Source organism: Xyrauchen texanus, chromosome 25 (assembly GCF_025860055.1).
Source record: "Xyrauchen texanus isolate HMW12.3.18 chromosome 25, RBS_HiC_50CHRs, whole genome shotgun sequence".
Lineage (NCBI taxonomy): Eukaryota > Metazoa > Chordata > Actinopteri > Cypriniformes > Catostomidae > Xyrauchen > Xyrauchen texanus.
The window spans coordinates 20,391,347-20,418,842 of NC_068300.1; the positions used below are offsets into that span (position 1 = coordinate 20,391,347).

A 27,496-nucleotide genomic window follows, 5' to 3' on the forward strand; every position below is an offset into this window, starting at 1 on the left:
GGAGTCAGACCAAGAAGATGGAAAATATGGAAAAGCTTTTGTAATTTGAGAAATACAACAATATCAATGGTGAATGTAACGTGACACAAATCAAATCTTATCTAATTGATTAAAAGTACTTCTGTTGTAGATATTTTGTTATATTTGAGTTGTAGTGAGGCAGTTACCACTCCAAAGACCCATTACGGGTCATCAAAACAAACTAGAATAATTTCCCAATGGGCAAAAACTCAAACTTGTATTTCTTCTGCATTGACATGAATTGCAATTTGTAGCAATAATGCTTAAACAGTGCCATCAATACACTACATTTTCATGATGGCTTGTACAATGACAGTGAAACTCTTGAGAGGGTCAAGAGAACCCTGGCAGTCACCCTCTGTAAACACAGTGTGTCAGTATCTATCTGCTGATCTGTACCCTCCCTTTCCTACGAGCAGCATAACTCAAAGTCAACAAAACAAGAGTTTGGGAACTTGGGTAACTGTTCAAACCCTTTAGCAGTCTTATATAACTAATGAGGAGGTATTCAAAAAGACAGAAGCCTTAGCCGTATGGCCTCTCAGTGGGGCAGGTCATAATAAGATTTAACAGTTCTGTTCTTTGGGCTGTGCAGAGGCTTTGTCAGTCAGCTTGGTTGGCAGTGAGAGTCTATGCAGCAGCTTCACTCTCAGCCTCCATTGGTTATCCTGTAGCGGTCTCTGCATTTTTTGATGCCTGGGGACAAGCAAAGTAGTGCAAGTACATTGGATTTATGGCTACATATTTTAGTGCAATTTAAATGTGAATGGCAAGGCTTTCAAATTTAAATTGTATAAATTGACAGAACAAACCTTCTTTTTCTTCTTCTTCTGTGCCTTGCGGCTGGCTGAGCTTTGCAACAAGGCCTTTAAAAAGAAAACGAGTCAATAAACCTCATATTAAATTGGGTTGGAGAATCAAGTTGAGTATCCCTTCACACCAGTTCCCTGCATAAAATGAAACCAGAGGTAAACATTTCCTTACCTTAAGCTCTGGGTCTTGTACTTCATGCTCAGACTTGTAAAGGTCTGGCTCAAAATGTCCACTGGTGATACGCAGAGGGCCATTCGCCATGAGCATCACCGTAAATTTAAACTGTGCAACATTTTCACCTTGAAAGAGAAGCAGAGACTCGTATGTGAGGCAATGGACCATGGTAGATATCATCTTAGAAGATGATAAAACCTTGCTGATGGCACCAAACGTCTAAAAGATGACCTGGTTATGCGGCAAATGTGCTGGATTTGCATCTCTGTGCACCGGCGTGATAGGAAATTATTTTTATTTTCATCAAGTGATTCATTCTGAGGCCTTGACCTCATGCTTGCTTGACTATTTTACATATACATGTCAAATGTTTATAACTGGGGTACATGTCTCACCTTCCTTTTCATGCAGGACATTGAAGGGCTGAAGCAGCTCATGCTTGGCGCACTCAACTACACCTAACCGAGCTTTACCCTCATCCTCAAATGCCCTGACAGACAGTACACAGAGATGAGAGAGCAAGGAAAAAGACAAAGAGAGACAAAAAGAAATGTGATGAACAACATAAGTGAAAAGTTTGTTCTTATAGCTTAACATACACACTGAATGCTAAATGCAAGTCACTTTGGATAAAAGCATGCGCCAACACTTCATATTTATTTCCACTGACTACATGTTAACGGTCTTCTTATTTTTTTTGTATACAGTCTTCTTATTTTGTATATACTGTATATCATTAGGTGTATATTGTGTTGTGTGACAGATGTGTAAATTGTGTTGTGTGTAACTCACACAATGTTTATTGTAATTGTCATACTGTTATGTTGCTTGGAACCGCACCCAAGACTTTCACCATCTGTTGCACTTGTCTATATGGTTGAGTGACAATAAAGGGATTTAATTTGAAATGCAATAATGTAAATGTGGACTGGCTTGATATTATATAAGTTTTAAGTCTAAATGTCAAATATACTTTATTAGTTCAAAGCACCACTTTAACCTAAAATGATATACCTTAGAGTAAAAGGCATAGCATCGAATCGTCGTTCCACCTCACTAAAGAACATCCTTGATGTTTTCATCTTCAGGCCATACTGCTTACTGGGGTCTCGCTTGTAAACAGTTGTCCTCTGCTCAGAGTCTCTAGCCTGTGGAAAGTGTGAGGTAATCAGCATTAAGAGTTAGCAGGTGTTGAAGGAATAGTTCACCCAAAAAGGCAACATTTTCGAAAACTCTATGACACAAAAGGCATTACATATTGAATGACCAAGCTTCTCTTTAACATATAATGAAAGTGTATGGTGACTACAGCTCTCAAGTAGGATTTAAGGAACATTTTCAGGGAATAACACATTTCAGGCTGTTTTTCACAAAAAGCTAAAATATGGCTTTAAAAGATTTGGAATACAGTGCATGTGTCATAGAATACTTTGGTGTTTTTGGTCACCATCTACTTTCATTGTATGACAGAGAGCAGCACGGACATTTCTTTGTAATTGGTGCCAGAATTTTTAATTTTTGAGTGAACTATCCATTCAGTAGCACACAGAGTAAACAGTGACATTTTCAAAGATTCCACCTTCCCCTCTCCAGTGCTTATGAGCACGTCCACAGCGTACACTTCATGCACTTCAAATTCTGCCTTCTCTTGGTCCTTCCTCAGAGCAGACAAGAAAAAATAAAGTTTATAGTAGAGAAGCACTTGATCATTTTTCAAAGACAACCTCATGCTTCAATGTCTTCACCTCTGCTGGTCTGTGGGGTTCTGAATGATGGTCTTCTCTCCATCAATGACATGCTGCTTTAACTGATGAGACAGCATGCCTGTCCAAAGAGACAGGAGAAGCACTTTAATAACTATGGAATGTTGCAACAGAGAGTGTGTATGACTAGCAGCTAGGTTTTAGATCAGCTCACCCTCTATGGCTGTGCATTTGAATGACTGGGCAATCTTGTTCCAGGCCTCTGTGACCTGAGTGTTCTGAGAGATAGAGACAGACAATGGTGGTTGATCTGTTTTGACTTCTAAAATGACAGTTTTTAACAGTTTGTGAATCACATTTAAAATGACCATTGCATTAAAAATGGTCCCGAATAAATCATGCAAAAAAATTCAAAAGTTATATGTATAAATAAAAATAAGTAGGAGCAGAGATCATTTAGCAGAGATGGGCCACTTCTATTAAAATGAATGGGAGGAATTGGAATGCAAAAAACTGTCTAAAACTTAGTTTTAAAAGATATTCTTCTATCTCTGCTTAATATGCAGCGACAACTATAAGTAAGCCATTAATTGGTTACATTTCTCAAACTGTCAAAATGTGTTTGCGGGATTATTTTACGGTTTGAACAACAGAAGATGAGGGGCATTTGAAAACATTGTTTATTTGTCCAATTCCATTCGGTGGCGGAGCAAGTCCTGCAGAAATTGCATACTGCATACATATTAAATACATTTTTTAAAATGCCATCCTTCTGCTCGAAGATATAGTCCCATGTAGTCACGTAAACGAAGGTTAATAGTGAACCTCTATAAGTGCTGCACAATGATATACACAGTAGCCAAGTAAACAGGCATTTCAGATGACCAGAACATATCCATTTAATAATAGATCATTTATTTTTCACTGTTTAAAACTGCTCAAATCATAATTCACTGTGGTTTATGTGGCTGCATTAACATTTAATAGGATAGGAGTCTATTAACAAACCTGATTCCCAGGCTTAACCAGCCGAAGAGCAGCTTCTGCACACAAGTGGGCAGCTTTGATCACATCTGCTTTCCGTCCTGTCACAGGAGCTTCCTGAAGCACCACAAAGAAATGGTTATTACTACACAGCTCTCTGGAATACCAAATTTTACTTAGTAAATCGTCGCATTCAATCTAATCACAGCTAAACTGTATAAATGACCATTGTCTAAAGCAATCGATTTTCTTCATAACTGCTAGTTTCATATCTCTAATATCACTCTCTGAGGTCCCCTTTTTCTAACATAAAATTTAAAAAAACCTCAAACTAATATTTCATGTCCATTTATTTATTTGGGAATGTAATAAACAGTACAGTCAGACAGGAATTAATGCAAAATAACCCCCCTTTTTTGGCAGGGTCCTGATCACTCTGTCCGGGTTTATTTAGCAGTAATGACCACAAACTTTAAATGACCCCTTTTGTGAGAAATATGAAATGGTACATGCTGTTCTGCTCTTTGTATGTGTTTCTGGCCTTCCATGTGTGTTCAGTTGACCCCAGATGCAGGCTACAGTGAGCACGATAGTGAGTCAATATATTTAGCAACCGCTGACCGTTTTTCTTTTCCTCTTTATCATGTTCCGCATACTTATTTCTGTGATCTGATTATGGTCACACCCGTCCACAAAATCCGTAACGTAATCAAGGCTGGAACATCTGTATATGGCCTCTACACCCATTTTCTCCCCCTTGACCCTAGGCCTTGTTACCGCTTTCCCATTGGATCCTTATTGTCTCATGAAAATATAAATGACATGCTTGCTCTAATAAACATTGAATAGATTGAACACAGACCGAGTGTGTGTGTGTGTCATTCTTTCTATATCCTACGCAAATTCTACAGAGACTCAGACTCACGACTGCACCTCACTGGGCACGAACATAGACAGATGGGACCGGGGGAATTGGTGATCGCGACCAGATCCAAAATATTCCTAAAACCTTTCATGCAACTTTTCCCACAGTGTCCACAACAAAACACTGCACCATACCTTGCTTGCACCAACCACAAAGCTGTGAGCAATGTTGGAGATGAAGCCATCCACATGAACTCCAAGGTCACTGTGCAAAAAATAAAAAGTAATAATGAGACAATATGCTGACAATAACCTGAAGAAAAAACAAATATAAGACAGCACAGAAACGCCTTACATTTTAACCAAGTCGCCATCTTTAAGCGAGTAGTCAGGATCACTCTTCAATGGAGAGAAGTGGCAGACACAGTTGTTCACAGAAACACAAGTGGGAAAGGCAATCCCTATCAAACAAAAGCATCACATAACCCCTTAAACACATACCATGGGTCATTAGTGACCCAGGACCTCATTCCATCTCATTCATCCTTTCTTTGGAGTTCTGCCCACACCTCTTTAGTATTCCTCAATCTCTCTCTCTTGTAAATAGTGTAACACAAAAAAAGGCTAAAATTGCACACACAATTTATTTTTACTATTACCCTTATGACCTCAGTTTATAAGTATACATTTTATATCAGTGCTGCAATATATCAGTTCCTAATGTATAAATCAATGTAAACATCCACATTAAGTGTAAATGTCTTTTGTTCTGCCGATTGCATCTTTGATTTCTGGACAGCGAGCTGACAGTATGTCTGCGCCTGCACAGCATTCCAACGTTTTACAGATGCGGCACGTTTTTGTTATGGACAACAGAAAACAAGCTCTGAACTTAAGCCTAATGCGCTTTCAAACACAGATATGAGGTGTAGTTTACCCTTACTGTACAGAACTAATTATCTAAATTCTTTTGACACTGAAAACACTGTACCTACACTGAACTAAGATTCAATTAGGACTTTAAAAAGCGACAGGACATTTGAAAAAGCAACGGTAGGCATCAAGAAAGCATGATCTTGCTTCTTTTTACTCAGCATTATATATTATTGGGCCTGCGGGACATTGTTCAAGTTTTTCACAATAATAATTACTAGAAACTGGTTTCGAAATGTATCTTCCAATTGACAGATTCGTCCAAATCTGACAAGTGTCCTTAAATTAATAGCATAAATTAATGTTCCGTTATCATTTCCCTGCCCTCACCTTGTTCCAAACCCATGAGACTTTCTGTATTTTGTGGAACCCAAAAGATGTTACACAGTCTCCATTCCCATTTAAAATATGGAGGAAAACAAAAATGCAGTGAAAGTAAATGGAGACTAAGGCTAACATTCTGTCTAATATCTTCTTGATAGTGGTATATGGAAGGAAGCTATATGGTTTGAAACAACATGAGGGTGTATGATGACAATTTCCATTAATAATAATAATAGTGATTATTATTATTAATAGTATTATTATTATGTAATGGAATATTGGGGGGTAAACGTTAATTATGTTATATGTGGAAGTAACTAGTTCTCGCTACTTGAGTATTCTTTTAATTGGATACTTTCTTACTCAAGTGTTTTAAAATTAATACTTTTACTTCTTGATATATCTATATAAAATACATTTTACTTTTACTTCAGTAGAGATTTTGGCTACTCTACCCACCTCTGTCCATAAATGTATATTTTTATGATTATTTCATATCTATATAAGTTTACTATCTCAGGATATCCATTTCTTTGTTTATTACAAGAGAATGATGTACTATATTCATACAAATAAATACTATATGAGCAGATAGATAATCGGTGCAACAATGAATTAACAACAATGGCGATTTATCAGTATTCCACAAGCATGTACACATACATATTATACATGCCATTTCTTACTCAAGGTGGCATTGTTGTTTACGTTTAACAAGTAAACTATAGCAAGTGCAACAGTATATGATTATTGTCATTTGGGTGTACTACTGAAATTATGCAAGTTGTGCATCTATTTCGACTCAATAAGTGCCTGAGAAAATACTTATGTGTTGCTCAATATGTGTTGTCAGCCAGTTGCATCTAAGGAAATTTCAGTGTTAAAGTAATGAATACTGTTCTAGTTTTGTCCTGATATGTTGCATTTTCTCTTTGATATATGAAAAATAAATAATCAAAATATATTTTATCTTGAAAAAAATTGTCTTGAAAACATTTTGAAAATTTGACACTATCTGGGCATTTTCGTAGATCCATTTTAGATAGATATAGGTGTCGGGTCTTTAGAGAAAACGTATGTGTTTGGTGAAATACCCATGCATTTAAGGGTTTAAAAAAAGACTTAAGATTTAAATGAAAAATGTAAAATGAAAATCTAGTTTTCAGATGCACACTTACCTTTCTTTATCTCCTTCTCCTTCTTGAACACCTTGCCTGTTTCAGCCGTGATGAATGCATCTCCTTTCTCACACAGACTGAGGACAGACACGCCAGGTTTTGCTGCTTCAACGACAGTCTTCAAAGCCTCTGTCAGGGAGAGAGAGTGTAAAACTCGTAAAACAACAGTCTCCCTAAAGTAATATACGACACTATGAAAACAAATTATACACCACCAGCAGATTAACATTGGCAGCAGCTTTCTCAGCACCTGCCACTACATTTACATACAAAACGGGAATATATATATATATATATATATATATATATATATATATATATATATATATATATATATATAAAACGTATACATTTGTAACGACCGATTGAGGAAAACATGATATGGGTCCTAATGAAGATATGTCATTTCTGATAAAAAAAAACAAACAATTTGAACAGAACTTCAGCACTTTACGGCGTCACAATTACAGCTAATTAACTAGCCTGCAATCAGATACAGTTCTAAACTTAAACATTGCACTTTGGATAACAAAACAACTGGTTCTAAGACCTGTCCATGCAACCGCAATTTAATTCAACTAAAAAAACAAGAAATGATCAGCAGCTCTCACTACAGCTCCTGACACTAGACAGACACATGGCGGAGCATTGCAGCTTCTCTCGGTCAAGTTTAATCCTTTACCACGCATAAAGATAATCATCCTTACGATTTGCTATGTCGGCCCCCATCTTGTACTTGGTGACCACCAAGTCATCAGCAATGGTCTGCTCTTGATGGTCGTCGTCTCCTGACATGGTTGTCAGTGATAATATTCGAGAGAAGCTCGTAGTTTTTCCGTCGCTTCGCTTGTGGGTGGGATGATAGGGTAGCGAGAACGCACGCTTCGGTTCTCACCGCCTGCGCAGCCTACCGCTTTTCAAAATAGAAGTCACACTAAAAAAAAAATCACATAAGATGTGGCCAAAAATTGGGTTGCGCCGCAGAGACCTCTGTGGTTTAAAGAAATATTGGTCGTACATGGCAAAATTTCATATTAGAAAAGAGCAGCCGTTCAAATGTTCTTGTGATAAGAAAAAATCGCTGTCAAATAGCTCCGTCTGTTCACATAATTGGCGAGAGCCAATTTTGTTTACAAAAATGTATGCGCGTGCGCAGTAAGTGGTGGCACATAGTTTTAGGGTTAGGGTTTGGTACAGCCTCACACCGTATTCCATTATCTGATAGTTATGCTGGGAGCACATCCTGATAGATATTATCTGCCTGACAAGATGTGCCACCTAGGTTTTTAACACATTTCATGCTATTGTAGTATGTACACTGTTTTTACTGCTGGTAGTGCATCTCAAGCAGGTAGCACAGATTGTCAGAACACCGGCAGACTGTTGTTTTAGATTTGACAGATAAGATGATAACACGAAAGTACCACACAAATCCATCATTCATACACAAATATTCTTGGCTACAGTTAGTATAATAATATATAATGAGTTATTAAGATACCTGTAATAATTTTTGCTATAAATGTTTGCTGCAAAGGCTTGAGTTAAAATTATCTCCTCAGTCTAGTCAGCTCAGTTGATGGCTTGAAGCCAGAGCCGTCTACGAAAACCCTCGAAATCATTTTTCAACAACAGAATCCGATAAAAGTGTATTATTTGCACACGGTTCCGGCCACTACTTCCGCGACAAAGGATCGGTCTGTCTTTTTCATTTTTTATATTTTTATCGCTTTAATCAATATAACATGACAGTCAAACCAACTGAAAGCATAAGAAATAAACTAAAACAATAAAACATACGTACAAAAAGGTATATCGACAATATACAAAATTCATAAGGCTATAAATTACACAATATACAATGCATATAATATTAAGATTCAAAAGGGAATATTGAAGGCTTTATAAAAGTTAATACTCTTTAGCGCGTTACTATTTATTATTCCTGTTAACATATTAAATAATTAATTTATACTTCTTTTTTTTACTTCTATTAAAAAATCAAATTTGTCAAATTTGGTTTCTGTGACGACCATTTACATTTATGAATAAAAACATTTCCATAAATCAACAACACATTTATAATATACCATTCTTTATGTTCAATTTTACTATCAAAATAAAACAAAACATCCTCTTTCCTTAAATGCATATTAATACCCGTATTCATCTTAATACAATATTCTAAATCACACCAGATTTGTTTTGTATATACAGTAAAAAAAAAAAAAAAAAAAAAAAAAAGGTGTACATTGCTTTTAATTTCAATGTTACAAAAAGCATATTTGAAATCAATATCTTTCCTAAATCTTGCAATAACTTGTTTAACAGGGTAAATGTGAATAATCTTAAACGAGACCTCACAAATCTTATTGGTCACATATCGTCTTATAATTTTAAAGGTTTCTTCCCAATTAATATTTTGAAATTGTGCATTCCAAAAACTTTTGGCCGATGGAGCTGCAAAATTTTGACAGATTTTCATAAGATAGCTGTTATTAATTATTTTTATCTGTAACACTTAAACCTTCTGACTTGAAGTCAATATTTAGTCTTGAAACAATTTTATATTTAGTAATTCAATAATTTCTAAAGGTATAGCATCAATCACAGTCATACATTCCTTAAAGGATACTGAAGGAATATTTTCCAGAGAATTCAAAGTAAATTACCTTTGCTGTTAAATAGTAATGACACCAGTAAAATATATTTTTTAAACCAACTGTAAAAAAAAAGATTTATTTCTGTGCTTAATGTATTACATTTAATACATTCCATGTATTCAAATGTTCCAGATGAAACATTTGTGAGAGGAAAAGTTGTGCTTATGCATAATCATCCATGATAGTAAGACCTGTCTACTAACATCAAAGTTACAATAAAAAAAAGTTAATGCCTCCAACTTTCTTAAAAATTATATTTGGGATGTAAAACCATAACCTATCTCTTGAATGAATGTAATTTTGAATCCATTTGACTGAGTATAATGTTGGATGATTCAAAATCGAGTAGCCTACATTTAACCTACCTTGATTAACAGGATTACTGAGAGTTCTTTTTATTCAAATAGCGAGGCTTATTCCTCCAAATGAAATGAAATTAAAGTTTTTATTTACCTTATGAATTAGTTAATTAACATCTATGGCCATTGCAGTATACATTTGTCTTGATAAGCCTTCAGACTTTGATATAATACCCTCCCATTTAAGGATAAATCCCTTATTAACCAGGTATTAAACTTTTTTTGAATACTGTTTATTAATGGAGAGTACATAAAATTTGTCCTATCTTTCTGATTTTTACAAATCTTAATACACAAATAAGAAATTTGGTCCTTAATTGGTATAGCATACCATGGAGGTCAGGTCTGCTTTTGAGAACAAATAATTAACATTTGTTAATATTTATGTTTAACCCAGATACTAAAGAAAATTCATGGAGACACTCAAGCGCCCATTTTAATTCTTTTTAATTTTTTTGAAATATAGCTGTATCATCTGCCAGTTGATATTGGATAAAGTATTGGTCTATCCACTTTTTTTTTTTCCTTGAACGCGGAAGTGTTTCACAATTTGACTGTTTTCAATTTCCGGTCTTCAGTGTTTTCACTCGCATCGGGGTAACTTTTTAGCGGGTGATGTAAAGTTTAAGGTATTACATTTGTAAAAATTTTCAAAAAAACATGCAATTCAGAGTCGAGATAACTGTTTTTTATAGACAGTGCCTCACCTGACATGAAACGATGGTCCGAGTTTAGTTAGTAGTTGATATCATTAATTTTTCTGAGTTGTTATGACAGCCAAGGTCCGGCCCGAACGATACCCGGATCCAAGAACTGCACAAGTTGAGCCTGAAATAAATTTTTACTCCCAAGTAACACTATAATGGTTGTTGTTCTCTGAATCGCACATTTTGGCAGTTTTTACTTGGCCTATCGAGACCAGAAATACAAAACAGGCAAATAGAATCATCATTGCTCAGGAAAACTGTGGATAGAGTGCAATAGTCTTCAGCAATAACTTAAAAATCCTTAAAGACAGACCTACCTTGAGCTCAGAGATTGTTCATCGATGGTATATATTTCCGTTTAAGCCACCAGTCTGTTATTTCAACTTCATTGTTTAAAAATCGTGTTCAATAGTCATTCATGGTAAATAACTACCTATGGTCCAGCAACTGAAGGCCAACCAAGCCCACGAAATGTGCCTCAGAGTGACTGCCCAATCCCATGAAGCACTGTGAATGACATAATCGAGTCAGTCTCCCTTCACCCTAAAACTACTTGTCTATTTGTAGGCCTACACATCGGAATATTTGGCAATAAACGTAAAACATATTGTTTCTATACTTAAAATCAACAACAGAAAATCAATAGTCTTTTATATTCCCATTGTTTATTATTTATTGACAGCATTCTCAGTGCTTCATGGGATTGTACTCCATGCCCTCCTTTTTCCTATTTTCCGAGAAGTGTATAGCTGCAGGCATAGCTCCGAAAAAGGGTGTGAGCTCCAAATTGCCATTAAAGATATAGGTAGGGATAGGTTCACAGCAGGTCTGTATTTAAAGGTTTATAATTTATCATTGAAAATCAATTTGACCGGAACAAGACTGTATATTCACCTGCAGTAGTCACTTGGGAAATTGACAATTAAATGAAAATTACTGAGAAAAACTGTCCCCCGTTACACCAAATTTTATGAACGTTGTGCAAACAGGCAGGCCTACTCATCTCAGAAAATGTAAACAGTAATATATTTTCTTCTTTATAATTTTGTCTAAATATTTTCTGATACACACAGTGACAACTTCATCCCTGTACCATTTGAGTTTACAATGGAAAATGTGTAAGGAATGTACTTGGGAGTACTTGACATTTGTCAAAGATTGTGCATGTCCTGAAAAGTTTTGGAACTGCTGGTCTGATGTCAGAATGGCCAGTTCTATTGGGTCTATTATCTGTTCTTAGGAGCAAAAATATTCTTTATTCTCAGCCTTTAACATAGGCACTAGGCAGTCATTGAAATGATCATGCGTTGTCATATATAAAATTGTATTTTATTAACTTATTTTTTTATATACAGTACTGAAACCTACACACATTAAAGCAGCTTTGCTGTTGCTTCAAGCTGAGGCCTAACATTTTTGACAGCAAAATATTTTAGCATAATAATACCAATTAAGTATGAAACAGATAAAAACCTTCCATAATACAAGAAAAGATTACTTTATTGATTAAAATTAAAATACAAGAACTTTTTTAATACAATTGTTTCTCATTGAGTAAAAAAGTAATTATCCACAAAACCAAAACAAATATGAGACTTTATAAAACCACTGGAGTTGGACTTCATAGACAAACAAGTGGAGGTAGGCCAATGTTTGAAAAAACAAGTAATTTTATACTATAATGAAGTAGCCTATTGCATTTTACTTCATTGGCAATGAACCAACACATGTTAGAATATATATATATATTTCCTGAGATACATGCTGGGTATGCCAGTCCTGTCAGTTTTCATTGTAAATGTCTGTAATTATGAGCATACAGCATCCTGCTTGTGGAATAGTCTACTGTGCCAGTAGTCTGGGTTGTCAAACGAAGTGCTTTGCTCCTCCACTCCAGTGCAGACTTTTATGTAGGATCTGAGACCAGTCCTTTGTGTCTCTTCACCCATAGATGGTCTTCCTTTTAACTGAATGTTCTGATACTCTGCCTGATCTCCATCAGAGCTAGATCTCCCAGATGCTTCCATGTCCACATACTCATTGGTCCGCAACATGCCATCAGAACCCTCATGTCCCTGACGTCTCGTACCCAGTGTTGCTCTCAACTTAGGCAGCTCACTTACATTTTGGTAAACTGCTTCTCTGATGACACACTCTGTCTCCTCTGGATTCCTTACCCTCTCACCTGAGTTCTCTGCACTCTCCCCTATAGTGTTCTGGTGGCGTACTGGCAAAGAATCTGTATGTATGTCCATGTATTCATACTCCACTACTGCCTCTTGTGGCTGCCTCTCCTCTGCAGGCTCTCCTTCTAGAGCAATGCTCTCAGATGGATGCCTCTCAGACTGGTTCACTTCATTAGATGCTGCTGTTGCAACTGTCTTGTCCTCACAAGATGCAGACTTCAGGCTGTCCCCATCAGGGGTAGTAGCATCATTACTGGACTGCTCAGTTTGTGCTGGGTCAGAGTCTGGCTTCTGTGGAAAGATGGTGCCACTACAAGTATAAGGTGAGGCAGGGGAAGATTGTTTGCTCAGTATAGCTGAACTATCAGTGGTTTCTGTGGGTGCAGTAGAAAGCCGAAGAGGCTGTTTCCTCATTAGCTCATACTCTTGTGTGGTGTCTCTTTTTGGTATTAAAGGTGCGAGGGCACTCCTGGAGCCTCTGGATTTCCTACCATGAAGAACAGTGCTTCTGGAACCTAAGTGAGATGGCAGAGAAAAGATATACAGTTTAAACTTTATGACAACACTGCAAAAACGGCTTCTTAGGGGGCCATTCACACCGAATGTGTTTTACTGTCCATGCTGTTTTTCAATTGTTTTCCAACATAAACATACACTACATCTCTGACCATTGCACCACATTTCTGTTTTTCAGTGTCTCGTGCAGGAGTGCCACGTTTTTAGAAGCTGCTTCAAGTAAAAAAAACTTAAATAATTAAAATGTGGTGGAGATGAGATCTCTGTAGAGATGTATTTGATGAAATATGTAAATATAATACACTTTATAATTATAGCATTAACAACAATAGCATAACAATAAAAGATAAATGTTACATATGTGGGGTGCCATTTATATAGAAAATCTACTGAAACTCAAACTATGCTGTCCGACAACCATTTGTCTTAATCTAAGATACGCTCAAAGATCAGAAGTAGCTTACTTTTAACACTATGTATAGTTGAAGTCAGAAGTGTACATACACCTTAGACCAGGGGTGGGCAACTATTTTGGTAAAGGGGCTACATCGGGCTTTGAGTAGTGCATAGGGGACCACATTGTATTCCTTTTGAGATACAATGTTCTGCATTGATTTGGTTTTTGTACCTTTTAAGCACAGAAATTGTTGTGTACTCAATTTTCTGAAGTATCTATGACTAGTGAGAAAATGATCAATTATTAACAATTTACTGCCGTTGCCTTGTTAATATCTAATCATGTAATATATAAAAAAGTATCCGTAGTCCGATTATGAGTATTTTTAAATGTAATTTAATCCAATTACAAGTACATGATTACGTGTAATCCGTTACTACCCAGCACTGCCCACTCCTACAGCCACCCATGTTTAGAGAAAGAACGCACTCAGTCTGAAGAGCCCCTAAGGCTAGAGCAATATTGTTTTACCTCTGTCTCGGTTGGAGGTGTCAGTGTGCAGCACATATCCATTAGGGTCCTCGTCTATGCCCTCCACACTTAGTGTGAATGGGTCTGAGGCCATCGACAAACTGGTGGATAAATAAGCGCTGTCCATATGGCTGCGACCCCTGTGAAGGCTCCCTGTTTGAGAAGTTAGTTCAGCCATTTCAAAGTCCACAATTGTCCCCCTGCCGTCAGAGCACTCTGAATCTGTCCTCACTGAGCCAGTCTTCCTCCTCTTGGCTCTGACCTGTGTGGGAGCAATGTAAACACATTCTGTCTTTTAATGTGATCTAATGCACATTCACACTCTTTGTAAATTTTTAAAACAAAAAAAACCCTTTGAGCTTGAAGTTATGTCAAACAGACGTGTCACTGTTGTGTAAAATATGTGGCATAATCATACATTTATTTTAAAAAATATATATAATTTCTAATTTCTTTGGCAAGCATTTGGAAATATCTGTCAATGTTTCAACTAAGACTTTTCAGAATACATTTATTGTATGTGTCCCACCACAAATAATGAGCCTGAGACTGAGAATAGTGAGCCTACACTGCTAACTGTAGTCAAGTCAAAACGGGAGATAATCAAAATGTAGAACAGACATGGATGCTGACCTGTCTAGGGTCGTCCCCTGGGCCGGGGGTCATGGGAAGATAGCCTACGGGAGTTATGTGATCTTGAGTGCCCTGAAGACAAAGAGAAGAGAAAGAGCACATTCAGCCTATATTACCATTTTTAGCATTACCAGAGTTAATGTATATGTTTCAAACTGAGCACTCAACACACATTACTCAATTAATATTAATGTTATTTAGATCAGAATTATGGAGTTAATTTTGTGCCATAATTAAACAAGCAAATGCAGCATTTTGCAAACAAACTCAATCTGCTTTGCAAAGGAAAAACCGACTCGCAAACAAACGCGATCTGCTTTGCAAAGGAAAACTCGACTCGCAAACAAACAGAAAGCAATGTGCAAATACAAAGGTCAATTTGAGTGAAAATGTGCAGAGGAGTAACAAATATGTATAGTGTTTTAAAAATATAAATAAAGATCCAAGATCATATTTTACAAATAAATACAAACCATCCTACAAATTGCTTGTAACCTTTAAACAAATACCAAACCTATTGCATACAAATGCATACCTGTCTGTTATGACTGTGCAGATGGCTTTTTATGAGATCCCTCGGCTCGATTTTCTCACAAATGCATCCAGGCAGATTTTCTCACAAATGCGTCCAGGCAGATTTTCTCACAAATGCAGTAGATCCTCTTCCAAAACAGTAGATGGCGCTAAGCTATGCGATTAATTTAGAGTTAGTCTCCGGGTATGGAAGCATATGGGTAGCAATATTCAATTTGACATTTAATATGCAAAATGACAATGCAATATGTAAAATGGCAATGCATTCTGTATTTAAATTTACATTTTACATTACCATTCTAGCAACGTTTGGTGCAAAATGAAAATGAAATTACATAATTTACATTTGCCATTTCATACACTCGTTTTAATATGCATTATTGAAACGCTTTATAAGTTGCAAAATTAAAATGAAAATGTATTACAGAAATGATTAGATATGTGTAACATGTTCAAGCAAAACTGTGGCATTATTTTTCTTAATTGCATTTACACTCACAGTCAAGACACTTGCGATTGCTTTTTCATTAAATGTCCCGCAATGAATGTAGCAAAATTCAATGTGCACATTGAAAATGCATTCCGAGCCGATCACGCCCTGCCCCGCCCTCTCCCGCCCTGTCAATCACTGCATCAAGACGGGGCTCGGCAACAGGTAAACATAACATGTTATGGCTATGTTACGTGTTTTGAGCTTACAGTGGGAGAGGGCGGGAGGGGGCGGGGCAGGGGCGTGATCGGCTTGGAATGCATTTTCAATGTGCACATTGAATTTTGCTACATTCATTGCGGGACATTTAATGAAAAAGCAATCGCAAGTGTCTTGACTGTGAGTGTAAATGCAATTAAGAAAAATAACATTTGAATGATCATTTTGCCACAGTTTTTGCTTGAACATGTTACACATATCTAATCATTTCTGTAATACATTTTAATTTTAATTTTGCAACTTATAAAGCGTTTCAATAATGCATATTAAAACGAGTGTATGAAATGGCAAATGTAAATTATGTAATTTCATTACCAAACGTTGCTAGAATGGTAATGTAAAATGTAAATTTAAATACAGAATGCGTTGCCATTTTACATATTGCATTGTCATTTTGCACATTAAATGTCAAATTGAATATTGCTACCCATATGCTTCCATACCCGGAGACTAACAGTAAATTAATCGCATAGCTTAGCGCCATCTACTGTTTTAGAAAAGGATCTACTGCATTTGTGAGAAAATCTGCCTGGACGCATTTGTGAGAAAATCGAGCCGAGGGATCTCATAAAAAGCCATCTGCACAGTCGTAACAGACAGGTATGCATTTGTATGCAATAGGTTTGGTATTTGTTTAAAGGTTACAAGCAATTTGTAGGATGGTTTGTATTTATTTGTAAAATATGATCTTGGCTCGTTTATTTATATTTGTAAAACACTATACATATTTGTTACTCCTCTGCTCATTTTCACTCAAATTGACCTTTGTATTTGCACATTGCTTTCTGTTTGTTTGCGAGTCGAGTTTTCCTTTGCAAAGCAGATCGAGTTTGTTTGCAAAATGCTGCATTTGTTTGTTTAATTATGGCACAAATTTAACTCCATACAGAATAACAAACATAATTACATCACATTAATGTTCTTTTCAATGTATTGCAAATATCATACCTTGTAGGAAGCCATTCGGAGGCGAGAATGACTCCTAGCTGGTGACAGGTGGAGGGGAGGAGTGGCAAACCCATCCTCCAAAACCTCGTCGTCATCATCCTCCATGCCTGCCTCTAAATGAGGCATTTTAACGAATCGTTGTTGGCTTTCATCTGCACCACTACAATTCTGAGAAGGCTACATTCACAAATAGAAATCAATGATAAACAATCATAAATCTGCTTTCTTGTGTCTAAATTTAAACAATTTCCAAAGAAAGTCTTAATTTCTTACTATCACTACAAGATACCGAGGTGGATCCCGTGCCATTCGTGTAAATTCACTGGCCAGTTCTTTAAATGTGGGCCTAACATTCTCATCAATCATCCAGCCTGGGTACAGAGGGGATTAAAATGAATTTATAAAGATGAAAACTTTCACTTAATGATGAGTATTCTAAGAGTTTGTGCATTACATTTTTAAATGTTGCCCAAACATGTCTAGAATTCGACTTACACTTGACCATGACCATGTACACATCTATTGTGCAGATCTGTGGTTGAGCTAATCGCTCTCCTTTCTCCAGTAAACCCGGCACATCATGAGGATGCATGGCTGCATATGGCTCAGCTCCATATGACATCATTTCCCATACTGTCACCCCTGGAATAAAAAATAAAAAAGTTAACTCTTATAAACCTGAAACAACAATAACCAAGAGATCAGATTCAACAGCACTGGGACTCACCGTAGCTCCACACGTCACTCTGATGTGTGTATCTCCTGAAGAGGATACTCTCTAATGCCATCCATTTTATTGGCGTCTGAAAAAAGAGACCATCTGAAATCCATCTGAACAACAGTAACAGCTTCTTTATTGCACTCATCATCAAATAAATTATTGTTGACTGTCCTCTACTAGTTGGTGTCATCCAGTATGCCATAAATGGCCTCTTGTTTGAAGAGAAATTGTTCAATTCCCTTAGAATCTGAAGTATGTGAAATCAGTAAATTACCTTGTGTTCACTGTACACATATTTCTTATCATCTGGATAGAGCAGATCTGCAACCCCAAAGTCTGAGACCTGCACTATGTAGTCACTCTTCAGGAGCACGTTCCGTGTCGCAAGGTTCCTATGGACTATGCAGTGCTCCTCAAGATAATACATGCCCTAATACACACAGATACCATTACGTTTGTAAAGATGATTTTTTTTCAGCATCCTTAAGGACATTCTACTTCTCATCTCCTGTTATCTCACCTTAGCGATCTGCACACACCAGTTGAGGAGACGCTGGGGGTCTAGGCTGTGTTGGCGAAGGTGTTGCAGTAATGATCCGTGAGGGCTGAGCTGGGTGACCAGCTGGAGGCTTGTCCCTGGACAGATCCCAAGGAGACGCACTATATACGGGTGATCCAGGCTTCCCATTGCAAGCATATGCTGTGGACATGCAAAAAACTATGAGATGGATACTTTGGTAAGAAGAGATCACAATAAGATTAACTGTTGATTAACTGTTAAATAAAGCCAAAGAAACAAGCTAAATCAATGCATGTTAAATTGTACCAGTGTTAGAAATTAGAAAAGTATCTGAAGGGGTAATATTCGCCTCAACATATAACACACAGTGTTGTCTATTTAGGTCAAATACTTGTTAAAGGGATAGTTCACCCAAAAATGACAATTCCTTCATCATATACACACCATCCCAGTTGTGTGTGACTTTCTTTCATTTGCAGAACACAATTGAAGATTTTTAGAAGAATATCTCAACTCTGTAGGTCCATACAATGCAAGTGAATGGGATCCAAAACTTTGAGGCTCAAAAAAGCACATAAAGGCAGCATAAGACTGGTTGTTTAATCCATCTTGCCATTGCAGTCTCTATGCACGATCATCACTTCAAGCTCGATTTCACTTCCTAGTACAGTACTTGATGCATGCGCAAATCGCTAGATGGCGCTAGAAAGTGTAATCGAGCTTGAAATCATGATCACCAAGGAGACTGATGTCAAGATTTATAGTGAAAATGTTGTATCATGTTGAACTGTTCTCACCAAAACCACTTCAGAAGACGGATTAAACCGGATTAGGAGTTGTATGGATTACATTTATGCTGCCTTTATGTGCTTTTTGGAGCTTCAAAGGTTTGGACCCCATTCACTTGCCATACGTATAGACATTCAGAGCTGAAATATTCTTCTAAAAATCTTTGTGTTCAGCAGAAGAACGAAAGTCATACACATCTGGAATGGCATGAGGATGAGTAAAAGAATTTTCATTTTTGGGTGAATTATCCCTTTAAAAAATAAAAAAATGATATACTGTATTTCAAATGTAAATGACAGATACAAACAGGAATTTACTACAGAGATATTTTTTCCCCACATTTAAAATATCTGAATTTTTTGTCAATTTCATTGGCATTTTAGGCCTAAGCCCTAGTTAATTTCTGACCCTGAAGTGTATATTTAGTGCAAGCTAGTGCCTCACGTCGGTAATCTCTGTGAAGGTCTGCCGACCACTACGGCCTTTTATAGTCTTTATAGCCACTGGGATTTTTAAAGAGTCTCCTTCAGGTATCCAAAAACCCTGTGGGAATAAATCACAATTAAATCATGGACCAGAGAACAGGTAAGTGTTTTTTCCAAAGGAAGACTTAAAGGAATAGTTCACCTAAAATGGACAATTCTGTCATTTGGGTAAGTAAACAATGACAGAATTTTAATTTTGAGATGAACTATGCCTTTAAATGTGAGGGTTTTTCCAACCTTATTGACAGTGCCAAAGACTCCACTGCCCAGAAGTTTGCCCTTTCTCAGTTCTTGTGCTTTAAGGATGCGAGCGTGAACCTTTGTCCCCTTCTCTCCTGGATCCAGTGGCTCCATGCTCTGTGTGAAAACAGGAGGAAATGTACTTTAGATAATACTAATAACCAGGAAGTATATGCTCTTACAATAAGAACAGATTTTCAAATTCAATATGAATTTGCATCATGTTTAGCCTCTGCTCTGATTTATTGTACAGATAGATCAGTTAATTTTTTTAAATGCTTGCCATCGTATTATTTAGATATATGGGCTTACCTCACCACTCTCCAGGTACCTCCTTAGTGCTCTTTTGCGTCGGATTGCCAGGCCTCTGTGATATAGCATAGCAAGCACAAACACTGCCAGGAGCACAAAGATACCAGCAAATACAGCAACTGCTATACCTGCAATGTGAGAGCTGAGAGGACGGTTCTTGATGAGGGAAAGCACATTTGATGTGTGTGTACAGTATTTGAAATTCTTGCAGTTGCTCACTGCAACCAGAAGAGGGTACTACTAACCTGTTCACCAGTCTGTCTGGATCTACACAGTCCATGAGTGCTGGGCCTGTGCATCTGCTCAGAAAAATATCACTCTCAAATCAGTGCATTCACATCCCAGTACACAACAGAGACTGTTGTTATATGAGAAAATTGTAATATGCATTACAAATGATCCCTCTTTGGTGATCACGTCAGTGTTTGCTTAGGCTTACCCTCTTGTGCAGTTGTGGTGACAGGGCTCACAATGACCTGCTGAATTTGGGTATTTGAATATGGTTTGACCCTTTTCTCCATTTACTCCATTAGGACATATGGAAACACAGTGAGGACCATCCATCACGTTTGAACATGCCACACACTGATCAGCACCCTGAAGCAGAAAGAAAGAATGAGTGAAAGTTCATTTTTGCTCCAATAATGAAAATAGTTCCAGACAATGCCAAAGCATGATCAACTGTTGTGTGTTGCTGGGAAATGCACAAAATGACAGCCTGTCTTAAATGCAGCAAACAGACAAGCAGATTGATTCAAGCAGAGTGAATCATCACATATGCTGTTATACTAAATATCAGCACTCTTGTCCAATAAAATTAGAGGACCGGAGCTAACTGCAGTGTAATAAGTTATATATAAATGGAATAAACATTCCAGTTCCAACTGTCACTAAGCACCTGCACTAAAACAAACAGTTAAAATGAATTCTCTTTATTAAGGCAGTGTTAATAGTGATGTATTGCACAATGAACAGATCTGAGGCAAAGAGCCTGCAAAGCCTGTCTGGCAGGTTTCTTTAATCAACCACAGACATTACACAGAGTACGAGTGGGTTGGATTTTTTACCATAACATTATTCTTTTTCACGGTATTTTCATAAAACACTCTAGCACTATCATCCACAAAGAGGTGAGGGGTAGATTAAAAATGTGTCAGTCAGGCACTGGTAAAAACAGACTTAGACACCACAAAGTTTAAGACTAACATGCCACATTAGACAGCAGATCTAAGCAGGGAAATATTCCTTGATATGCGAGTGTGAGGAATCTGAGCAATGCTCACTGCAGACTGCATTATTTCATTGTCTACAAAGACCTGCATATCCTCCCCGGATATGACTGGAGCAGTGGCAGCTGCTGGTCTTTCAAAGAGGGGAAGCTCATTTTCGGCCTACATTATAAACTTATTTACCCTATTTTTTGCACTAAATCAATCTTAGGTGTTGATCTGCCCTGCTGTTTAATTCTAATTTTTTCCTCGTAAGGAAGACTTTCAAATGGCTTCGCCAAAATCAGGTCGACAATATTAGCACCGTCTGCCATCGTGCGCAGTTTCACCCGTACGAAGCTAGCCTAGCCTACTGTATGAATGAATGAATGAATGAACGAACGAACGAACGCTCTAAAACAAAATATATTAAACTTGGTAAAACTGAAACAAGGAATGTGGTGTATAATTGTGTGAAATATTTATGCAAATTGACTAGCAATTTCGCCAAACAAATATAAAGAAATAGGTTGCAGCAGTTTGTCTTTCGACTACACTTGAGAAATCCGCGATGGGACTGAGCGCGAAATAGCTTCAGTGACTTCTTATAGTACAGATTCGCTGTCAATCAAAAGGAGATGCAGTCTTTCGACAGATCCTCCAATCATCACGCGGAAGCCCGGAGTCCGGGCCAGCCCACTCCTCATTCACCCCCAGAGACGCTGAGCGTCCGTGGGCGGGACATAATCGCAGCATTTATCCAATGACCGTCTATTTTCGGAGCACTGAAAAAAACTGTTCAGAGCAGCCACATTGAAGTCAATGGACGCTCGGCTTCAACATGGAAATGCACTGACGCTACGGGAATGTATGAGAAGTAAATCGAGTCAGCCAAACTGCTATATGTAATGTAGCTGATTCTGAACGAACTCGTCTTTGAGATGAACGTGTTCTAACGCATTTTTAGTCAATAAATTGTTTACACAATAGTACATATTTGACCATTATTTTTTTGACATTATAGGGGAAGCTGAGCTTCCCTTGCAGTCTTAAAGAAATCCCCACTGGACTGGAGCATAGGGACTTGTACATTATTTGTCACCATATCTACATGCTTAAAATGGTTTCACTTGTATATAAATGGAATCAAGATTCCATTCAGTTATGTTAAAACAGGGAGAAACCAAAAGTTTAAAAAGACAAAGAAATAGGCTAAGTAATACAATTTGCATACTTCTCCTTGGCATGTTTGTCCCCCATTTTTAAGTTGACACTCGGGGTGACAAGCAAGGCACTCTCCGTTTTGTGCGGCAAACTCCCGTAGCTCACTATGGACACACACACAAACACAAACGTCTTCAGCCTCTGACCCAATTTACAACAAAATATACACACAAACAAACTAAAGCACTGTTAGAGAAGCAAGCCTGCAAAGCTACCCATAATTTTTTTTTATGCATTTGGCAGACACTTTTATCCAAAGCGACTTACAGTGCACTTATTACAGGGACAATTCCCCCAGAGCATCCTGGAGTTAAGTGTCTTGCTCAAGGACACAATGGTGGTGGCTGTGGGGATCAAACCAGCGACCTTCTGATTAACAGTTATGTGCTTTAGCCCACTATGTCACCACTACTCCTACTAATTTAAAGCAGGTTAGCTACAGTCAAGCTACTCTTTTGAGCGAGTAACAATAAGTAACTACTTTTACTACAGTGACAACATTTAATATCTTATTAAATATATAACTACCCCATTATTCATAATTTAATCAGAGCCATACTTTTCAATTGAAGGGATGTTCACCCAAAAATGAAAATTCTCTCATCATTTACTCACCATCGTGCTATCCCATATGTGTATGACTTTCTTTATTCTGCTGAACATAAGCAAAGTTTTTAGAAAAATATCTCAGCTCTTTTGGTCCATACAATGCAAGTGAATGGTGACCAACATTTTGTAGGTCTAAAAAGCACATTAAGTCATCATAAAATAATCCATATGACTCCAGTGGTTTTATCCATGTCTTCAAAAGCAATATGATGAGTGTGGGTTAGAAACAGATCAATATTTAAGTCCTTTTTACTATCAATCTCCACTTACACCTTTTCTTCGTCTTTTGTTTTTGCCGATTCACATTTCTCGTGCATATCACCACCTACTGGAGGAGAATTTATAGTAAAATTTATAGTAAAAAGGACTTAAATATTGATCTGTTTCTCACCCACACCTATCATATCACTTCCGCAGACATCGATTTAACCACTGGAGTCATATTTATTACATTTACTCTGCCTTTATGTGTTTTTTGCAATTTACAAATGTTGGTCACCATTTCCTTGCATTATGAGGACCTACATAGGTGAAATATTCTTCAAAAAATCTTCGTTTGTGTTCAGCAGAAGACAGAAAGTCATCCACATTTGGGATGGGATGTGGGTAATTAAATGATGAGAATTTTTATTTTGGGTGAACTATCCCTTTAAAGTGACAGGAATATTCTTGAACCAAAACATTTTCACTGCAAACAACTTCAATAAAACCTAATTTATATAACTGGGTTGAAAACATAGTAATGAACAGCATTTAACTAGATATTTTGTGATAAAAAAGAAGACCTAATATGCTACGCTAAGTGCGCACTAAAATGTGACATTAAAAACAGCAATGCAGCGTTTGTCATGCTACACCGCTAAAAGTAGCTTGGAAAAATCGACACTACTGTATTTTGAAAATATCTGAACCACTATGCTACTGAAAAAAAGTTAAATTAGTAGTTTCACTACTTTTACTGTAGTTAGTTACACCCCAACACTGCACTAAAGCACAGCACCAAGACTAACCCAGAGTAGAGGTTGCAGTGGGACACACATGTGCCATGTCGACTGTGGTTCCTGCATGACAAACACTGCTCTGGCCCAGGCCCCCAGCATCCAGCATCTGAACACAATGGGTCACATATGTGGCCCTCTTCCTCTGTTTACACACACACACAGACACAAAAATTAAACGTTTGTTTGTGTACAACATAACGACGGGAGACAAATTACCAACATGCACATGTGAAACAAATATTACACAAGTACTCCAGTTAGGGGCAAGAGAATTTCCAAAATGAAACACACCACATTGGCTCTGAGGTTTGTTGTCCTTTATGTCGTTGTTGTTACGTCTGCGCTGCCTGCGGCCACCAGTGAAGATCTGGCTCCAGTCGACGGTGTGGTGATAACACAGGTCTTTGTTGTTACTGATGTATACACTGCCATCACTGATCTCTCGTAAGGAACTCAGTCCCAGAGATGTAAGGGAGGGAATCTTCATCACCAACAAAGAGAAAGGCCTAATTGAGAAAGATAATGAAAATGAAAGAAAGTGGAGAGAACATATTTAAGGGATAGTTCTCCACAAATGAAAATTCTGTCAATATTTATTGTTATTCCAAACCCGTATGACTTTCTTTTCCATAGAACATAAAAGGAGATGTTATGTAGAATGTTAGTTTCATTCACCATTCACTTTCATTGCCTCTTTTTTCCATACAATGAAGGTGAATGGTAAATTAGGCTAACATTCTGCTTAACATCATATACAGATTTAAAAACAGCATGGAGGTGAGTATGATGACAAAATCTTCAATTTTAGGTGACCTATCAATCTAAAGAAAGAATGAATTAAGAAGGGAATTAAAGTGACAGAGCCACAGTGATTTCCCACAAGGACTTGTCTATCACCAACCCACACACTACTAACACTTGATTCTCAAAAGAGCACCAGATGATAAATTAAAGTAGACAAACCATTCATGATCCTCATCAAATGTCAGTTTTAATATATGCTCAAACAGGCCCTTATATCCTTTACAGAAACTTTTCACTCATCAGGAATATTGTCATTACTTGGCACTCACAGCAGAAAAGAAAACAATGTCTGTACATGTGATTGAAAGCTTGTTGGCAATATAAAGATACTGGTTTTCAGATGGTTAGTCATGCACTGTTTTGCAGGTTACAGGGAGTACATACCTCTTTGTGCTGGGGGACAGACATAAGCACATGTGAGAGAATGAGGGGTTTGGGAGGGGAGGGTTAACATACAAAACAGGGGAACATAAAAAACAATGGTGAGACACATGCACGGATAGTTAAACACTGCAGGAATAAAAAAACAATAAAACACTTAGAGGAAAGACATATTAACTGGGATTAAAGGGATAGTTCACCCAAAAATAAAAATTCTCTCATCATTTACGCACCCTCATTCCATCCCAGATGTTTATGACTTTCTTCTGCAGAACACAAACAAAGGTTTTTAGAAGAATATCTCAGTTCTGTAAAATGCAAGTGAATTGTGGCCAAAAATCACATAAAGGCACCACAAAAGTAATCCATAAAACTCCATTGGTTTAATCCATGTCTCAAGAAGGGATATGATAGGTGTGGGTTAGAAACAGATCCATATTTATGTAATTTTTTACTGAAAATCTCCACTTTTACATCTGAAAGTCACATGGGGTGAAAGTGGAGATTTAGAGTTAAAAAAAAAAGATTTTCTAACCACACCTATCATATCACTTCTGAAGAAATAGATTTAACCACTGAAGTCGTACGGATCACTTTTATGCTGCCTTTATGTGTTTTTGGGAGCTTCAAATGTCTGGCCACCATTCAATTGCATTTTAAGGACCTACAGAGCTGAAATATTCTTCTAAAAATCTTAATTTGTGTTCTGCAGAAGAAAGAAAGTCATACACATCTGGGAGTGAGTAAATGATGAGTGAATTTCCATTTTCAGGTGAACTAGCCCTTTAAATGATCAACAGGGATGTGACTGGCAGTGGCATATGACATACAAAATAGTAACTGATGTGTGTTACACACACATCAACACATGCTCTCACACACGCTGTCTTACTTGTGCAGAGATCTTCCCTGAATGGTTGTGAGACTGGAGAAAACAGACAGATCGCTGAGCTCATTGGGCCAAGACTGAATATCCAAAATTCCTACAAATCACACGCACGCACACACACACACACACACACACACACACACACACACACACACACTGTTGAATAACGACTCGACACTGAGTGAAGTAAAAACTACAGCAACAAAAACTCAATGACAGAATAACATTTGTAAGACAAATAAAGTAGCATACCAGTAATTTCTCTGACAGTGTTAAACACCTTGAGTTTTTCAGGCTCCAGGGGTGGTATGTTATGATAGACATCTCTGCAGAATAGAATATAGTTCAGGAATTAGCATAAACAATCAAAATGATGGACTGCTGTACTCTGTGGGAGCTCATATGGCAGTACTGTCAAAAATACTAGAAAGGGTAGTATCCTCCCAAATATGTTCATTTCTACAGAAAAATAGTATATATGAAGAATTTCAATCTGGATTTAGGCCTCATCACAGTACAGAGACTGCACTTATCAGAGTTACAAATGACTTGCTCTTATCATCTGATCGCGGCAGCATTTCTCTACTAGTGCTTTTAGATCTTAGTGCTGCATTCGACACGATAGATCACGACATTCTCTTGAATAGGCTGGAGAATTATGTTGGAATTTGTGGAGTGGCATTAGCATGGTTTAGGTCATATTTAGCAGACCGTTACCACTTTGTCTATGTAAATGAGGAATTGTCAAACCAAACAAAAGTAAAATATGGAGTGCCACAGGGATCAGTTTTAGGGCCTCTGCTTTTCTCCATGTATATGCTTCCCCTGGGAGATATTATCAGGAATTGTGGAATAAGTTTCCACTGCTATGCTGACGATACACAACTTTATATTTCTTCAAAACCTGATGAGATTTCACAATTATCAAAACTAACAGAGTGTATCAATGAAATAAAAGATTGGATGGCCAGAAATTTCCTTCTACTCAATTCTGACAAAACAGAGGTTCTAATTATTGGACCAAAAAGCTCTAAAAATAAGCCACTAAAATATAATTTGACTCTAGATGGATGTACCGTTACATCATCTTCAACAGCAAAGAACTTAGGTGTTATATTTGATACAAATCTGTCCTT

At 37.3% G+C, this 27,496-nt stretch overlaps 2 protein-coding genes across 2 annotated transcripts in view; both read right to left on the bottom strand.

The window, feature by feature from the left end:
• LOC127618746 (proliferation-associated protein 2G4) lies at positions 1 to 7,990 on the bottom strand. The gene is made up of 13 exons (XM_052091368.1): positions 7,702 to 7,990; positions 6,995 to 7,123; positions 4,915 to 5,020; positions 4,755 to 4,824; positions 3,720 to 3,812; positions 2,926 to 2,989; positions 2,754 to 2,832; positions 2,588 to 2,666; positions 2,023 to 2,156; positions 1,404 to 1,498; positions 1,006 to 1,133; positions 834 to 887; positions 1 to 717 (listed from the first exon to the last, which is right to left on the bottom strand). The coding sequence occupies exons 1-13, from the start codon at positions 7,787 to 7,789 to the stop codon at positions 685 to 687; spliced, it is 1,152 nt and encodes a 383-aa protein (XP_051947328.1). The 5' UTR covers positions 7,790 to 7,990; the 3' UTR covers positions 1 to 684.
• Positions 7,991 to 12,063: 4,073 nt separating this feature from the next.
• LOC127618742 (receptor tyrosine-protein kinase erbB-3-like) overlaps positions 12,064 to 27,496 on the bottom strand; it is a 33,236-nt gene continuing 17,803 nt past the window's right edge. The window contains exons 10-28 of the mRNA XM_052091363.1: positions 26,613 to 26,686; positions 26,364 to 26,454; positions 24,578 to 24,792; positions 24,296 to 24,428; positions 22,687 to 22,780; positions 20,684 to 20,841; positions 20,490 to 20,543; positions 20,245 to 20,386; positions 19,930 to 20,049; positions 19,652 to 19,750; positions 18,419 to 18,598; positions 18,173 to 18,328; positions 17,905 to 17,980; positions 17,673 to 17,819; positions 17,451 to 17,548; positions 17,178 to 17,354; positions 14,987 to 15,058; positions 14,354 to 14,615; positions 12,064 to 13,424 (exon numbers count right to left, since the gene is read on the bottom strand). Of these exons, the coding sequence (XP_051947323.1) occupies positions 12,532 to 13,424; positions 14,354 to 14,615; positions 14,987 to 15,058; positions 17,178 to 17,354; positions 17,451 to 17,548; positions 17,673 to 17,819; positions 17,905 to 17,980; positions 18,173 to 18,328; positions 18,419 to 18,598; positions 19,652 to 19,750; positions 19,930 to 20,049; positions 20,245 to 20,386; positions 20,490 to 20,543; positions 20,684 to 20,841; positions 22,687 to 22,780; positions 24,296 to 24,428; positions 24,578 to 24,792; positions 26,364 to 26,454; positions 26,613 to 26,686 (3,241 nt within the window). The 3' untranslated portion in view covers positions 12,064 to 12,531. The remainder of the gene's footprint in view (positions 13,425 to 14,353; positions 14,616 to 14,986; positions 15,059 to 17,177; positions 17,355 to 17,450; positions 17,549 to 17,672; positions 17,820 to 17,904; positions 17,981 to 18,172; positions 18,329 to 18,418; positions 18,599 to 19,651; positions 19,751 to 19,929; positions 20,050 to 20,244; positions 20,387 to 20,489; positions 20,544 to 20,683; positions 20,842 to 22,686; positions 22,781 to 24,295; positions 24,429 to 24,577; positions 24,793 to 26,363; positions 26,455 to 26,612; positions 26,687 to 27,496) is intronic.